The 16,491-nt window shown below is 50.9% G+C and overlaps 6 protein-coding genes across 6 annotated transcripts; 3 read left to right on the top strand and 3 right to left on the bottom strand.

The window, feature by feature from the left end:
* Positions 1 to 513: 513 nt before the first annotated feature.
* Positions 514 to 1,530, top strand: CkaCkLH20_12978 (phytanoyl-CoA dioxygenase; the record flags this gene model as incomplete). The annotated part of the gene is made up of 3 exons (XM_038895689.1): positions 514 to 956; positions 1,008 to 1,235; positions 1,305 to 1,530. 3 exons carry the CDS (start codon positions 514 to 516, stop codon positions 1,528 to 1,530), a joined length of 897 nt encoding a protein of 298 aa, XP_038739046.1.
* Positions 1,531 to 1,635: 105 nt separating this feature from the next.
* Positions 1,636 to 2,919, bottom strand: CkaCkLH20_12977 (uncharacterized protein; the record flags this gene model as incomplete). Its single annotated transcript, XM_038895688.1, has 1 exon — positions 1,636 to 2,919. One exon carries the CDS (start codon positions 2,917 to 2,919, stop codon positions 1,636 to 1,638), a length of 1,284 nt encoding a protein of 427 aa, XP_038739045.1.
* A 1,179-nt stretch (positions 2,920 to 4,098) lies between these two features.
* Positions 4,099 to 6,183, top strand: CkaCkLH20_12976 (uncharacterized protein; the record flags this gene model as incomplete). Its single annotated transcript, XM_038895687.1, has 1 exon — positions 4,099 to 6,183. One exon carries the CDS (start codon positions 4,099 to 4,101, stop codon positions 6,181 to 6,183), a length of 2,085 nt encoding a protein of 694 aa, XP_038739044.1.
* A 249-nt stretch (positions 6,184 to 6,432) lies between these two features.
* CkaCkLH20_12975 (uncharacterized protein) lies at positions 6,433 to 7,537 on the bottom strand (the record flags this gene model as incomplete). The annotated part of the gene is made up of 2 exons (XM_038895686.1): positions 6,433 to 6,848; positions 6,904 to 7,537. The coding sequence occupies 2 exons, from the start codon at positions 7,535 to 7,537 to the stop codon at positions 6,433 to 6,435; spliced, it is 1,050 nt and encodes a 349-aa protein (XP_038739043.1).
* A 3,880-nt stretch (positions 7,538 to 11,417) lies between these two features.
* CkaCkLH20_12974 (uncharacterized protein) lies at positions 11,418 to 13,022 on the top strand (the record flags this gene model as incomplete). The annotated part of the gene is made up of 1 exon (XM_038895685.1): positions 11,418 to 13,022. The coding sequence occupies one exon, from the start codon at positions 11,418 to 11,420 to the stop codon at positions 13,020 to 13,022; it is 1,605 nt and encodes a 534-aa protein (XP_038739042.1).
* A 294-nt stretch (positions 13,023 to 13,316) lies between these two features.
* Positions 13,317 to 15,177, bottom strand: CkaCkLH20_12973 (major facilitator superfamily transporter; the record flags this gene model as incomplete). The annotated part of the gene is made up of 6 exons (XM_038895684.1): positions 13,317 to 13,574; positions 13,640 to 14,017; positions 14,084 to 14,307; positions 14,361 to 14,543; positions 14,612 to 14,885; positions 14,947 to 15,177. The coding sequence occupies 6 exons, from the start codon at positions 15,175 to 15,177 to the stop codon at positions 13,317 to 13,319; spliced, it is 1,548 nt and encodes a 515-aa protein (XP_038739041.1).
* Between the last annotated feature and the right edge of the window lie 1,314 nt (positions 15,178 to 16,491).

Raw genomic sequence — 16,491 nt, 5'->3', positions numbered from 1 at the left:
TTTCATTTTCTCTCGGTGGAATCTTTGTTGACACTATTTCTGTGCATCTTGACACATAATGCCTGTCCTTGAAGAGGTGAAGTCAATGATTCGTCCCATCTCCACCCCTCCACTTTGAGTTTCCGGAACCTTATGGCACTTGATGTTACGCTAACCAGATATGGGCATTATTTTGAGAAAATTCAACGCAACATGGATCCCGTGGGGTTAAACGTCCGTCCCATCGCATCGGCTCGATTTCCAAACAGTTCCTGGGTTCGTCTGCATGGACAGGGCAAGTCGTTGACATCTGCCCCCTTCAACTAAAACAACCCAAAATGGGCATTATCTTGAGAAAATGGAAACAAAACACGTCCTTTGCTTTAGGGTTAATACGCTTCGTTGTGTGAACAACTGATGGGGTAGGTCTGACGCAGGTTGAAAATATAAAGATCCCTGGTTAGACCGTTTAGACCATCAAGGTAAAAGCCTATCTCTTCTTTAGTCCTAAACACGTGCTTGATCGTATTGAGAATGGCATCAACAGAGAACCCCAGCATCCGGCCATCCCTGGCCCGCTGTGATGCCACAGACCCTTCAACCACACCCGAGAAGCTGGTTGAGATCATCAACCGCGATGGGGGTGTCATCGTCGAGAAGCTCATCGCGCGTGAGCTCGCAGAGTCGATCAAGAAAGACCTGAAGCCTTATTTCGATGAGGACATCCCGGACAAGTACGGATTCTTCCCGCCAACAACCCAGAGAGCGTCGGGGTTGCTGGGCATCTCGGACGGGTGCGTGGAGCTCGCCTGCAACAAGCTCTACACTGATGTGGCCAACATCCTGGTCTCTTCTTCGTACACGTTCTGGAGGGAGGACCATCAGAAGACTGTCAGCGGAAAGCCCATCATTTCATCGACGGTGGGGTTCCGTGTGAATCCAGGTGGAAAGCAGCAGGTTCTGCACCGTGACGATAAGTGAGTACTTCCTAGTCTGCAGACGTGCGGAATAGGGCTTATTTCGACCAGTGACTATCACCCTCACGACAAGAAGCTGCCGGTGATGATCGGTTGCGTCACGGCGTTGACCAAAACAACCGCTGCGAACGGCGCAACGGTGGTCATCCCAGGCTCTCATCTATGGGGTCCGGAGCGTCGACCTTTCAACTCCGAGACGGTCCCCGCCGAGCTTGAGCCTGGTGATGCCCTTATCTTCCTCGGGAACACGTACCATGCGGGCGGAGGAAACATTACCAAGTAAGTTCTACTCTGAGACCCGTCTGACAATCAATCTGCCATGTAATAGCGACTAATCACTGTTGACAGAGACGAGTATCGAGAGACGGTTGGCATATTCCTTTGCCAACCGACTCTTCGCCCCGCTGAGAACCAGTTTCTCATGGTTCCTTTTGAGAAGGTCAAGAAGATGAAGCCGCAAGCCCAGCGTCTTTTGGGTTATGGCTTGTGTGAGCCGGGTGTCGGGTTCATGAAGTACCAGGACCCCATGAGGGTGCTGTTTGGGGTTGAAGACGAGGAGACGGTTGACTTTTAAGTGTGAGATTTTGAGACCACATCGGGACCCATCTCAAGAATGGAGAGCATATTCCGAATGGAAACCACACTCCGTACGGAAAGCACATTCCGAAGTAGAAATGACTCATGCCACGATAATTCTTTGTCCCGATGCCTCTCTTAACCGCGCAAGAGGACGCCAATCGGTGTCGCGGCCAGCCCAGAAGGTCTTGAGGAAGTCGACCGCGTGAAGGTAGTGATTGAACTTGGTGGCTTCGTGAATAGCGTCAAAAACACTCAGAATCGTCCTCTGTCGCTGCTTATCACCGTGGCATACCGTACCGGCGATAAACGCCGGCCATGGTAGATTCTGAATGGAGGTGGCCTGGTCCTCGAACCCGGTGAGTTGGTCAAACAGCCCCCCAGCTGCCGTCATCCATTCAGCACTATCCCTGCCGGAGATTTCAAGACAGTGGAAGGAATAAAGAAGTCCGGCGTTGTGGTATACTTCGACCAGTCGCACGAAGTCGCGAGTCATCTTGGAACTTCCCAGTCCCAGACGTCCAGCAGCCATGAGAGTAGCACCCCGCGCTTGCTCAAGCTCGGACTGGACGACAGCCAGGGTGAGATAGGATTCCCGAGATTCTTCGCAGTAGTCGATCTCGACGGCTTTTGTAGCAGTCAGTGTGACTTGGTGCAAGAATGCGAGGTACTTTGAGAACACCAGGGAATCCGAGCCCGGGACAGGCGTGATTGCGTTTTTGATCAGGGATGGGTCGAACGATGTCGTAGCGGCTAGCACATCTTCGATAGCCAGTTGGTTACGCAGGAACGCAAACAGTTCGCGGCCTTCGGCAGACACCGAGTGGCTGAACAAGTTCACAATAGTGCGGGCGGCCCGCCTATGTCCGTCAGCGACCCCTGGGCAGCACCTGGCGTTCTCGTAGTTGCCGATGATGAGGATAGAGGCCAGCATCCACTCCGCATCGGCGATGTCGGAATGAGTGTTCAGCTCAAAGCCTTGAATCACTTTGGTGGTCATCTCCTGCGCCCGAGACTGAATCAGCTGTAGACACCTGTCTCGAGCGCTTTCGGCCATCGTGGCGATGTTCTCGTGAGGAAAGGTCATGGCTCCATGTTGGGCCGCGAACGCCATGATAGCGAAGCCAATAGCCGGTTGATCTTCAGCTAGCGGGACGACGCGTTTACGGTAATCGTTCTCTTCGGAGTCCAACCAAACCATCAGACCCGCGAGGTTGTGTCGGTAGTAATCCATGAAACGGGCGCTCGAGACGGACAGATCCAGGCCCAGAGGCGCTGGAAGATTGACAGGTTCTGGCTCCAATGCTGGCTCCACAGCCTGGGCCAATAATTTCTTGCCTCCGACGACCGTTTCCGGCGGCGAATGTCCCGCTGCGGCCGGTGTCAGTGGGGACTCCGGAGGCGAAGCCTTAGTAGGCACCGATCGGCCCCGGAGATGGCCTCTAGCGGCCACGCCGTTAACCCATCGCAGCGGACGGTTGTACCCGGGACATTCGAGACCTTTCTTGCAACACTTGGAGCATACCGGCTGCTGTAAGTCGCATCGGATCCGACGCCGCTCACAGTTGACACATCCTAAGGTAAGCAGTTGTCAGCATGCGGCGCTGGCGTCATAAAGTGAGGGACGCCTCACCCTTCTCGGTTTTTGAATCTGCGAAGAAGTCTCTCTGGACTTTCCGGTTCTTCCGCGCCTTCATGGCGGCATTTGTCCGTCGCGTCGCGCGTCGCAAGGGCCAGAATTGCTGGTCTATTTGGCGCGTGGTGTTTGTGAAACTTTGTTCAGGTGCGGGGCCGTCCAATTTCCAGTTTTCCACCCGGCCTCCGACCCGGTCGGCTAATCCTTGCCGATGACCGGCATCGGCAGTACACGTAGATGTTCGGGAATTCTTAGCTACGCATCAAAGTAGGCGTTGAAAACCACAAAGTTAAGACTGAACCAGATCTTCTAAACGCCTAATGCCGTAAGACGAGTGGCTGGCCAGGTTTGGCCAGATGCATGCTAGTAGTGCCTGCTAACAATAGCGTTGCAAGGCCTGCCGGCTTAAATCGGCACCATCACGGCGCCTCTCCGACTGAGCTGCATGGTTGCCTAAAAGTAGCGCTAGTATTTATGCGACATTTTGATAGCGCCTTGGGAAACCGTACTCTTGTTGCAACCGTTCTCTGCGTTTCATCTTTTTGTGTGCCAATTTGCCGTCCCAGTCCTCACACCATGGAGGAAGAGTACATCAAGCAGGCCGCCGTATCACCACACTGGCTTCCTGGTGGAAATTCATTTTAGTACCGACATTACCTATCATCCGGTAACTTTGAGTTCATCTTCGTCGACGCTCGGAAGAAGGATCGTCGGCCGGCTTTCGATCATAAAAGGCTTGCCGAGGCACTGAGGCAACAAGCCGAGAGCGCAGAGAATGACTTCGGTCCTCAATCCCTACCTATCAGCTGGATAGACCTCCAAGACGATGGATCTTCAGTGCGATTTCTGTTCGGTGGGCGAAAATTCGCTTTCGACTCTGACGGCACACTAAAAGCATGGGACGGCGATTTCAGTCAACCACGAAGCCAGTTGCTCTCAAAGGAGCGTCCTTCAAAGTCCGGGAAACACAACGTGACGGTCAACTTCGTCAACGAAACCGACTGTTCCCTTTCGAAATACTGGATCGACTTCGAGGGCAAAGCCAAGTTCTACGGGAAGATCGGTCAGGGAAAGGTCGACCGGCAACGAACATTCGCGGGACATGTCTGGAGATTGGCCGATAGCGAATCGAATGAGGTGAAAGCTATCTATGTTGCTCCAGAGGACAGCGAGGACTCCATTGTCATAGACGAAAGTACCATGGCAGAATCTGCCAGTCAAGATGCAGGGCATTCTACAGACGATGAGGACGACGCGGACATCAAGAAGCTCGGAAAAGACAACGACGACCTGGCTACGGAGTCTGCATCCCGAGTGTTTGTCAAAGGCCATAACATTTGGTTGAGGGACTCTTCGCCAGAAGAGTCAAAATTGACCTCAAACGCGACAGAGGAATACCCATACGATGAATCAAGAATCATCATTTCCCCAGATGAGAAGTTCATCGTTGTTTGGCAGTACACACCGGAAGAGGATCACAAAATTCACCTCAGGGAGTCAGTCCCGGCTGACCAGCTTGAGCCCAAAGTGCGATCTGTACAATACTTGAAACCGGGTGATCGTGTTCGAGTTGATCGGCCTCGACTCTTCAACATTGAGTCCAAGTCCGAAGTGGCTACCGATGACAAGCTGTTCCGAAATCCCTACAAGATTGACCATATCGGGTGGAGCGACGACAGCTCCGAATACCGTTTCTTGCTTAATGAGCGCGGCCATCAACATCTTCGCGTGATCGGTATGAAAACCACCGGCGAAGTGAGAGCTCTGATTGAGGAAAGCAGCGAGACTTTCATCGACTACTCTGGCAAACTCTACTACCGATCAATCGAGAACACAGACGAAATGCTTTGGGCCAGCGAGAGAGATGGTTATAGCCATCTATATCTTTTTGACTTGAAGAAAGGCATTCTGAAACTTCAGATTACCAAGGGGCAGTGGAACTTTCACTCGACCGTTGACGTCGACGAGAAGAGTCGGCGAATCATTTTTAGCGGTTATGGCATGGCTGCTGAACAAGATCCCTACCATGCGCACTTAGCTCGAGTCAACTTTGATGGTGAAGAGTTCAAGATCCTGACTGGTGGGGATGGAAGTCATCGATGGACTCTGTCTCCGGATAAGCAGTTTTTCGTTGACACTTGGTCCCGTGTTGACGCTTTACCGCAGTCCGTCCTCAGAAGTTTGGATACAGGAGAACAGCTGATACAACTGGAAGGGCACGAAAATGGTATTGAAAGGCTATTGGCTGAAGGTTGGATGGCCCCTGAGAAGTTCTCAGCTCCAGGACGAGACGGGAGGACTCTGATATACGGGATCATTATCCGTCCTTCTCACTTCGATCCGTCGAATAAGTACCCAGTTCTCGAAGACATTTATGCAGGCCCCCACAACTTTCATACGCCCAAACAGTTCTCAGCGTTGTCTGAGCAGCGGCAATGGGCAGAACAAGGATACGTAGTCGTTATTCTCGACGGCATGGGTACGAACTGGCGATCGAAGGAGTTCCACGACGTATGCTACAAGAATCTCAAAGACGCAGGGTTTCCCGACCGCATTGCCTGGATCAAATCCGCAGCCGAAACCCGGCCTTGGATGGATATTTCACGAGTCGGTGTGATGGGCGGCTCCGCTGGCGGACAGAGTGCTGTTGCTGCACTCATACACCATCATGATTTCTACAAGGTCGCGATTGCCGACTCGGGATGTCACGATAACCGGATGGACAAGATATGGTGGAACGAGCAGTGGATGGGATATCCCGTTGACAAGTCTTACGAAGACTCGTCGAATGTTGTTCATGCTGACAAGTTGCGAGGGGCTTTGATGTTGATTGTTGGAGAATTGGACGATAACGTTGACCCGGCTTCAACCTTTCAGCTTATCAACGCTCTAAATGAGGCGGACAAAGACTACGAGTTCCTGTTTATTCCTGGTGCAGGTCATTGCAGTGGTCGCAGGGGATTCGCTCTGAGGCGGCAGGAAAGGTTTCTCAGGCAGCATCTGCTTGGACTGTAGTTAGACGGCGTCTTGAGCTTACTGCAAGGCGAATTCGCATAAGAGGTCATCTTATATCTATTCAACATTGATTCAAGGCTATTCAGCTTTATTTTACAATATCTAGAAGAGTCAGAAACGAAAGGAAAAAGAAATGATGAGCAAGCCATTTGTATAAGTATTCGCAGAAAAACGCCCACGCAGCACTTGGCTAGTTAAAGGATGCCCAACCTGGAATCAGGTGACCATGCCTTCAGAACACGATGATGGTTAACATCTCCGCGCTCGAATGAGAACCTCTTTTGTCGGATCCGGGAGAATGTTCGTGGCGAATTCGATGTTCTTGTAGCGCGGTTGACCTTCGGGGTTTCTGATCTCATAGTTCAGGAGGAACTCGGCAAACATGAGCTTGACTTCAACATCGGCCAAGAATCTTCCGGGGCAAGCATGTCTTGCAAAACCCCACCCAAGCTCGGCGCGAGTCACAGCGACAAAGGAATGCTTGATTTCTGCGCCCTCCTCCTGGCGTTGCCGGTAAGATCTGAATCCGTCAAAAAGTTGAGGTTCGGGGTAGATAGCAGGGTCGAAGTTGATGGCGCTTGTCGGCAGTTCCAATTTTGTTCCTTGAGGAACATGGGTGCCATCTTTCAATGTCAATGGCTTCGTGGCCATACGTTGGAATGTAGCTGTAATTGTCAGTTCATGCTCTCAGATGCATAAGGACCAATAACGCAAACGTACTCATGTCAGGTCCGTTCATGCGCAGACTTTCTTTCATCCAGCTGTCAAGCTTCTTCATCTCAGACAATGACTGTTTGGTGAATACACCGCCGAACCGCTCGAGGACCTCAACAACCTCCTGGCGAAGTTCTTCGGTATGTTCCGGGTAGGCGGCTAGGTCGTATAGCACCTGAGTGATCGTTGATGACGTTGTGTGGATGCTAGCAACGGCCAAGGTCATCTGCAACTGCAACTGAAGATCCAAATCATCCAACTTGGAAGCATGTTGGCCGCTGGTAAGATGGTCGAGCATCGTAGGAGGATTTTCGAGGGGTGCGCCGCCCAGAGCTTTCTTTCTCGACAGGGACTTCGCAACGATCTCGCGGCCTCCAGCAAGTTGGTTTTCTTTCTCTAATCTTTGCGGGTGGAAGTAGGCGACGATGGGCCGCAAGAACGGAGGCCAGTGCTTCAGTGCAGTTCCGTATTCGATGGCAGTGTGGACGAAGGATGTCGATAGCTTTAGCCAGGTTGGATTGCGAGAAGCCTCTTCGCTGTGCATGATGCGCGCCGACATAATGGCGACGAGCTCAAGGAAGGCGTCATTAATGTTCACAGGCGTCCATTCTGTGAGGATCGGGGTTAGTCTGGAAACCATATGCGTACAAAGGCTCTTCTATCTACATGCCTGAAGGGAGGCCAACAAGTCGTGGAAGGTGTTGTTGGATAAGTTCATGAAAAACAGGTACGTATGCCCCTGAACATTGGTCAGCAGTATTCCGAGGTCTGCAATTGTTACGTTTGCATACAAAGGGTTGGGTTCATCTTGGACAGGATCTGGTGTGCTCCCCAAGCCTCGACACCTCCAACACTAGTATAAGGAAGCAGTGCATCCTGCCAAGAATTAGACACAATCGATCGGACCGTAAACAACTTGTACTCACATTGTCAATAGACGCCTTGAAACTCAATGCAGGGTGGCTTTTCAACTCGTCGAGATACCCAAGTGGGATCACGAGTTTGGTACCTAGCCTGAATTAATTCTCATTTCCATGTATTCGCCATTGCTAACATCACTTACCGTCCATGGTGTCGAGGCCATAAGGCTTGTTTTTGAACTGAAGAATACGTCAATGCCATGCTTCTTTCTTTTCTGTCAGTGTGCTAGCCAATGCTTACCCGCTCATAGTACTTGTCAAGAAGCTGTTTGGATGACGCAACATACGATCGCTTTCTGCTTATAACGTCGGGTATTTCCTCAGCTAAAGGTATTGGGACCTTGAGCCTCCGCGTAGTGATTTGCGCTAACGCCCCAAGAAAGCAGGATGCGAGTAAGAGGAAAGAGATTGTCGAAATAAGATGTTGCCAAGTCAGGAGGGAGGTATCTACGTGGATCGTAGTGGGAATTAACGAGCCCATCTTTCTGAATTCGTGTCGCAAAGTACGTGGACTTGGAGTCCTTCCACAAGTTCGCAGACAAAGCTTCGGATGATCTCGAAATTGGCGTACCACAGTTTGGAGTTCGTCTCGCTTTTGAATATGATGAACCTTCTTGGATATCCAGATGAACTGACTATTTGAAAAGTTAGAATCATCTGGAAATCTCATAAATAATCAACGTCTTCTTCAAAAAACGAACCGTCGCGAACGAGGCGGTGGATCGCAGCTCCACGAATTCTGCGTCGACCAGCTTTCGGGCGGACTCTGGGCACGCACCGAGTCCTCATGGCCAAGGCATGCATCTTTCCGTTACAGCCCCCTTCTCCTTATGACTTGCATTACGAAAAGGACTGGTTTCTGGTCATCATCTGCGTCGCGTTTGGGAATCTTTGGGGAGCCGGTGGGATGAATGCAAGTCTTGGATGGCCTACTGTGAGCGGCTGTTGATAGGTGGTCCCAGCTGGAATGGCCCCTGAACTTCTCGGTGATCGGCGTAATCAAGTCTGGCTTGGAGGACGCCGAGAAATCTCGACCCGTTCCAGAGCCGGTAGGAACGCGCACTTTCCGGCAGTCTCCCCGATTCTCATGACAATTTGAATAGCAAGACGGACTGCGAAATCGTCCGAGTCACAGCACTTTGAAAAAGACCACGAAGCGGAGTAAGACTGAAATACCTTGGTTTCTACGATTTTGCCACTGTCCGTACCAGAATAAAACCAATACGGAATGAAGGGTGACGGTCCGTGACGGGAATGGAGTTCCGAACGTCGAAACCAACACTGAACCTGCGGTCACTTCGGGCTTTTTCATCATGAGATCTCTTATGAGAAGCACTAGTTCTTGACTGAGAAAACAACGATCTAAGCCCAAGATTACTACGATAGACCGCGGCGACCTCCATAATGTCAATGCTTTTGAGGGTGCTGGTGTAACAAGGAGGCTGGCAATGCCCTTACTGAAATATGAATTATGTGAGATATCGGGCTCTTGTTCAAAATCTCCTCAAATATTCACGTTCAGTCTTCAAGCACAGCGTGTTTCGAGCCTGAATTCGGTAGTGCTCACTCCCTCTGTCTCTGAGTGTCTGGATCGCTGGGCGGGATCTATTGATCCATGAGAAAACCGCTTCTCAATCATCATACATCTCTGGCTGGAGGCATAAATGCACCGGATAGAAACGTTAAAAAATAACCTAGAAGACTTTCTCGGACACTAACACTATCATAAGATGAATGAGCGAAACACCCAAATCTAACAGCGCTGCTATTTGATGCAGTCAATCAAAGTTTGAATTGATTCTTAAAACTTTCGGGATGTAACCCCGGATGATCGACATTGTCACGGGAAGTCTGTTACTACGGATACCTCAACGTCGTCATAATTCTCCGACTTCCAATGACGAGTCAAGGGAAGTGGTGGGCCAGCACCCAGATCAAGCGATCGGCTCCCACCGGCCGTTTTCAAGCCCCGACTGCCTCAACCTCTTGGGAATCCGGACCTCACGGGGCCCGATAGCCCAATGTCTGCATGTCTAGGTGTGTGCTTTTTTTTACGGACAAAGAGGTCTGTACGCTGATGTTGCTTCGCTTATCTTGGCATATGAGACTATCGTTTCGTAAAGACTTGGTCTTCGGTGTAGATCCTGGTGGCTTGCTAAGCTTCTTGGCGATGTGGAACAACAGCTTCATGGAAGGGATGCCGTCGTCGCTAGGCACGGCGGCGGACTTTGCGTGCGTCCGAAGTTCCGAATCGCAATTGACAAATGCTTTAAAAATGTTCAATATTTCCTTCCGCAACGTACCCAAGCCAACGTCCGACAGATGAGGTCGATCCCTCGAGCTCAGGCAGATGGATCTGCCTCCGATGACAAAATCTGGCTAGAAATTGTTCTGTGTATTATCTCCCTCTTCCGCCAGAGTTGGATGAGAACACTCCGGGGGAGGATGCGACGGTTTCTCCTCCAGCGAGTCTCAAGCCTCCAGGACCGACCATCATGAGATGCTTAGCTGAAGGAGGAAGACGACCTCTCTGCTAGCGGACATCAAGAAAAGAGGAGCAGACGAGCAAATTGGCCATGATAGGGCCACGATATCAAGAGCGCTTGGAGGTTCTCGATGGTACATTATTGGAGGTGGTCCGAGTTGCTAGCCACTCGAAAGGCGCATGTTCAAGCTTGGGCAATTGCTGCCATTCAATCTGACCGACTGACTTGAAACATACAGTCAACTACTTTCCGTCTTCAGACACGGTGCATTCAACGCCAACAGGTTTGGGTCACTTCGCTGTCGGTGAAGACGTCGATACCAGGACAGAAGCTATGGTCATAGTGTATGATTGACAAGGAAGTCCCTTTCTGAAACTTGAAATTGAACTCGATAGCTGCATAGCTTTTTTGCTTATTCGAGACATCTTCTTAGGTGACGAAGTCGGATGATTGCATGTCTCAGTCAGAAAATTCTCTATTTAATGCGTAATACCGAGCATGTTGTGCTCCAACACCGCGCATGCCCTCCCCCGCATTATCGATCCGTATGATCGAAACTCTCACGTAAGATTTTCTTCCCATCCTTGCTATCAGTGGGCCGATTCAGCTTAAATCAGGGAGCTCCCTCACTCATCAATCGAGCCATATACTCATATGCAAGACATTATTGACCCCGATAAATTCTGTTTGCTCGCTCTCCAAAAGCCTCCCGGCGTTAACCAGTGCGAATGCTTTCACTTAACTCTTCAATTTGGTCTTATCGAGGCCAGGCGCTTATGTTGCATTGGCGCAGTGGCCAGCGATTGATCCCCGGCCGGTATCTCTAAGGGGCATCGACCAGCTAGTGGCGATAGCGGTATCAAATGATTCCCCCACGACCGTGTCGGACGATCGATATCCAATGCTGAAGGCCGTCGGGGAGTCTCCCAGTGCCTAGGGATGTTAGCTCAAGATAACAGAGAGATCTGGTCTTGGTCCCTTCGCAGCACACCAATGCCTCCAAATGTCCAACGAACCAGGCTTTTCTAGTGATGTCTCTTACAACTCCTCCCGTAATTATCCTTTTGCTTCACCCAGTTCTTGGCATGCTTCCAATTCACTGACGGAGCCGACGATGGATCGACACAAGAAAGCCAACGATGGCGACGACGTCAACGCCCCTGGAATCGACAAGACAATTGCTTCGCGATCTGTCGACCAGCAAGAAGTCGCGATCAACGCGTCGGGTCACGTCCAGGAACTTGAGCGAAACTTCAACCTCCTCTCCCTCGCCGGCGTCGGCCTCGTCGTCGGAAACGTCTGGCCCGCCATCGGCGGCTCCATCCTCGTCGCCATCTTCAACGGTGGCCCGCCTGGTGTCCTGTATGAGTTCATCGCCGTCTCCGTCTGCTACTGGACGGTCGCTGCCAGCATCGCCGAGCTATCGAGCGCCATCCCTTCATCCGCAGGCGTCTACCACTGGGCTTCCGTCACGCCCGGCCGGCGATGGGGTCGCGTCGTCGGGTTCTTCGCTGGCTGGTGGAATTATCTAGCATGGACACTCGGCGCCGCGAGCATGGCGTCCATCTTCGGCAACACCGTCGTGCAGATGTACGCCCTCAATCACGCCGGTTTTGAAGCGAAACCCTGGCATGTGTTCGTCGTATATCTGATCGCTACGTGGCTTGCTTGCGCTGTCGTATGCCTCGCCAACAGCGCCTTGCCTCGAATCAACGACTTCGGCGTGTTTGCGATCCTTGCTGGTTTCCTCATCACTATCATTGTCGTGGCCGTTATGCCCGGCCGTGGCGGACGGCCGCCGCACGCGTCCTCTTCCTTCGTCTGGACCGAGTGGACCGCCGACATCGGGTATCCGGATGGTTTCGTGTTCCTCGCCGGCATGCTCAACGGCGCTTTCAGCGTCGGGGCCGTTGATGCCACGACCCATCTAGCGGAAGAGATTCCGAATCCGCAACGCAACGTCCCGATTGCGCTAGGCCTCCAAATGAGCATCGGCTTCACGACGGGTTTCTGTTATTTGGTCGCCATCATGTATGCCATCAACGATTATGACGCGCTCTTCAGCTCACCCTACCCTATCGCCGAGATCTATCGTCAAGCGACCGGTTCTCCTGCTGGCGCAACCGGGCTGCTTGCCCTTGTACTTATCTGCATTGGTCTCACAGTCATTGGACTTTACATCACATGCGGTCGAACCCTATGGGCTCTCGCCCGCGATGGCGCGACTCCACGGTCCGACATCCTCGGCCACATTAGCCCAAAGCTGGGAATGCCAATGTGGTCTACGATCTCCTCCGCCTTGTTGGTCACTCTTCTTGGTGCTATCTACGTCGGCAGTACAACGGCTTTCAACGCCTTTGTTGGCAGCTTTATACTGTTATCTAGTAGCTCTTATCTCGCAGCTATGCTGCCGAATCTCTTGTCAGGCAGAAAGCGGATCGCGTATGGACCATTTCACATGCGCGGATGGGTTGGTTTCGCCATCAACGGTGTTGCATGCACCTACATGTCGGTTTGGTTCGTCATCTATAGCTTCCCTTTCGCGCTCCCTACCAATGCCCAGAGCATGAACTACGCGTGCCTGATCTGGGGTGGCCTCACGATCTTCGTCGGCATATGGTGGTTTATAGGCGCCCGGAAAGGGTATCAAGGACCAACTACCACTGGGGGCATTATCGTTGAGGAAGAGGTTAACACCCGTCATCACCACTCTATTTAAAGCTTTAAGATATTTTTATTTCAGGAAGAGAACTTCACATAGAGCAGAGAACGTCCTTCACATTCCTATTCATAAGTAACCATAGTTTAAGCATATTATGCTACACAATACTGTACTTTTACCGCCCTGAGCGAGCAGATGACTGACCCATTGCATTGTCTTTCTGCTGATCATACAATTTAGCCATTAGACAACGTTGCCATCGACCACTATATCTTAATAGCATATGCTATACCCACATCTACGCTTCCAGTGCTTTTAATCTTGAGCCGGACAGAGCGGGAAGTCTTTATATCAGGCGTTGAACCGGAAAGCTTCCTTTCTCCGCTCATTTTCCTCCAAAGTGAGTCCAGCAATGGCCTGAACCGCCTCACCCTTCATAACCTCCGCAACAGTTCTCTCACCGCTAGCAAGCTGCTTATTGTAACGGAGGAGGATAAACCTCAGAACCAGCGCGGTACAAATTGCCAAGAAAGCACCGCTGGCATTGACGCTCATAGCCAGGACGTGATGGGGAGCGTCGGAGTCTGGGTAAAGGTACGACGTCCAGACCTAGAATCACAGCCACATTAGCATCACCGCACAAGATAGCAAAGCTGGATCCATTTTACGCTTACCTGGCTGGTGTTGGCAAGAGCGTTGACGATAGCAACCGCCGATGCTCGCTTGATGCGTGGTCTAATCATAGTCTTCTGGACCCAGGCCAGCAGAACTGCATTGGTACCGTAAGCACCAATTGTCATGCAAAACATGGAGAAGTATCGAGGTGCAGTCTTGAGGGTAGTGGCGGCAATGATGTAACCCATGATGGCAATACACATGGGCCAGATGATGTGGAAGCTCGAATTGCGCGTTCGGTCGGACGAGTAGTTGTTGGCGATGGAGACACAAAGAGAAACCAAATAAGGAGGGGCCGTCAATAAGAGAGTCGTGACTCGACCGTATCCGAGAGTATCGACGATGTCGGGGAAGAAGTTGCCAACAGCAGAGCAGACCTATGGAGTCAATGTGTTGATTAGCATGACTGGAAACTTGGAATCTCCGTGAACTGTAGTACTTACTTGGATACAGATAAAGAGGAATGTGAAAACATAAACGCGCCAGTCCATTAAAGCGAGCTTGAATCCATAAGACCACGGCTCGTCATCTTCATCAACCTGGCCGGCATCCTTAACCAATCTCCATTCAGCAACAGCTCGTTCTTTGGGGGTAAGCCACGAGGTTGTTGATGGCCAGTCAGGAAGTAGCCAGATTGCGAAGACGCCAACAAACACCGTGATACAACCTGCTATTTTCAGCACCGTTTCTGGAATCTCAAAGAGAAGCGGTGATTCTTACCCTCGATGATGAATAGCCAACGCCATGATTCGAGACCTTTAACACCGTCGAGAGAGTGCTGTATTCCAGCACCGATGAGACCAGAGAAGGCACTTCCGAGCTGGCTACCTGAGAACAAGATGGCACCTCGGAAGCCCATTTCGTCTCTCTTGTACCAGGAAGAGATGAGAAATAGGGCACCGGCTGTCCCATGACGCACGTTAGTAAGTAAAGTCTGCCGATGGTCGGTTTTCTAATGTCAGGGTACTTACGGAGGAAGGCTGCCTCAACTATTCCCAAGAAGAACCGAATGGCATAGAGACCCGATAAGTTGGTGACTGCACCAGTAGCTGCAGACATCCCGCCCCACAACACAACGCAGAAAGGCATGAAGAGTGATGGCCGGATCTGGGTGAGGTAGATGTTGGACGGAATCTGCATGAGGATGTATCCGACGAACAGAATCGAAACTGCTGTCTCGTATTGGGTGTCATCGAGCCTGAGACTGTCTTTGATTCCGGCAACTTTGGCAGCGGCGATGTTTTTCTGTGGACACAAAGCGTTAGCTAGTGCAATTGAACGCGTCTATGAGTGTATGGAAACCTACTCGGTCGAGGTAATTCAAGATGAAGATAACCCAAACCACGGCTAGCAAACGGAGATCAAGCTTCCGTTTCAGCTTTTTCTCTATCTCTGCAATCTCTTCTTCACTCATCGCTTGAGCTTCAGCCATGCGATTGGGCTGTTGTGTCTCCTTGAGTTGAATCGAGACAGCATCTCCATCATCGCCGGCATTGGGCGACTTGACACCCTGATGATCCATGTCTGATTCTGTCATTCTGAACGGCAGGTTCCGATCAGTGAAGAGTTTCTCCCTTTGAGATCAAAGTTAAGGCAGAAAAAGGAATTCGTACTGAAGACCAGACCAGCTGACAGTGGGTTGATCAAACAATGAGGCGGGATCGCTTGAACTTCAATGTGATGCTGCTAAATGCCAATTTAAGTCAAGCTTTTATATAGATATTGCCAAGACAGCAAGAGGCAACGTCAAAATGTCATCCAATGGGAAGTTTGAGTGGCAGGCTTCAGATGGACAGTGCGATGGCAGACACAAGGATACAGTATGCTCGGCGTAATGCCGTATGGGAAACAAGCATTGGTGGTGGAAACCCCTGCTGGGAATTGTTACAGTAGCAACCGTAAAAGTTATCGAGGTTTCATCGATGTCAAAACATTGTGAGCAACAGGTCCTTCACACGGCGAGATTTGTCTCAGCAGGCTTGCTGTATCCGTTCTTGCGACTGATGGAAACGAACATCTGGTGATTGTTCCATATCTCATGTTGAAAAGACAATAGGAAGAACAAAAACATCGGCCTGAGTGAAGACTTCAGGCTTCCGATTTCGAAGTTGTGGCCAAGTTCCCCGCGTGAAGGAAGCTAGCACCAGGAGCGGCGAACTCATTCACTAGCTTCGTGGCCTCCGCGGGGGCAACTGGGGCATTATTCCCCTTCCCGTTAAGCAGAATTTCCTTCAAGTCTGGGGAGGTGGATAGCAAAACGTGGAGCCGTTTCTGGCTCCTTGTTAGAGTCACAAGTGACAAGGAAAGACTGGGCCCATCGTGACGCCCCGTCTTGTGACCACAAATAGACAGACGCCAACCTATCGTTGAACGTCAACCGTACAAGGGTTTAGGATGTGTTTCTGTTATTTTGAGGAGTTTATGGCAGGGGTATCTGCGTGTGCTGAGCGTTCATGAAGATCCACGGATGTTTAGCATTCGGGGGCGGTCTCGGGTTGCAGCCGACTCACCGGCTTCCGCCCGACTACGTGTACTGCGAGCAAAATCCAACCTAAGATGAATCTACCGCTCTTTCTAGCCGAAGGATCTGTATCTGATCAAAAAACGCCAGATACTCTAAGTCCTGCCGCAATCAGTTAGACCGATGAGAGACATCGTGCGTGAGGCTCTCTACATGTATCATTCCCCGTGCTCCTAGCCCCGAAAGAATAAGAATGTTCAGCCACGAATCATAGTTCGCGCAACTGATGATCTCTGTCGGGATTTAATCTCGAATTTCTGCTCTGTGAATATGTATTAAGTATGTCATCATTTGATGAGGTAGTGTCTTTGTTTTGACTCATTTTATTTT

Source organism: Colletotrichum karsti, assembly GCF_011947395.1.
Source record: "Colletotrichum karsti strain CkLH20 chromosome Unknown Scaffold68, whole genome shotgun sequence".
Taxonomy (NCBI): domain Eukaryota; kingdom Fungi; phylum Ascomycota; class Sordariomycetes; order Glomerellales; family Glomerellaceae; genus Colletotrichum; species Colletotrichum karsti.
Note: the sequence above shows the minus strand (reverse complement) of the source record. Positions and strands in the feature narration are given on the sequence as shown.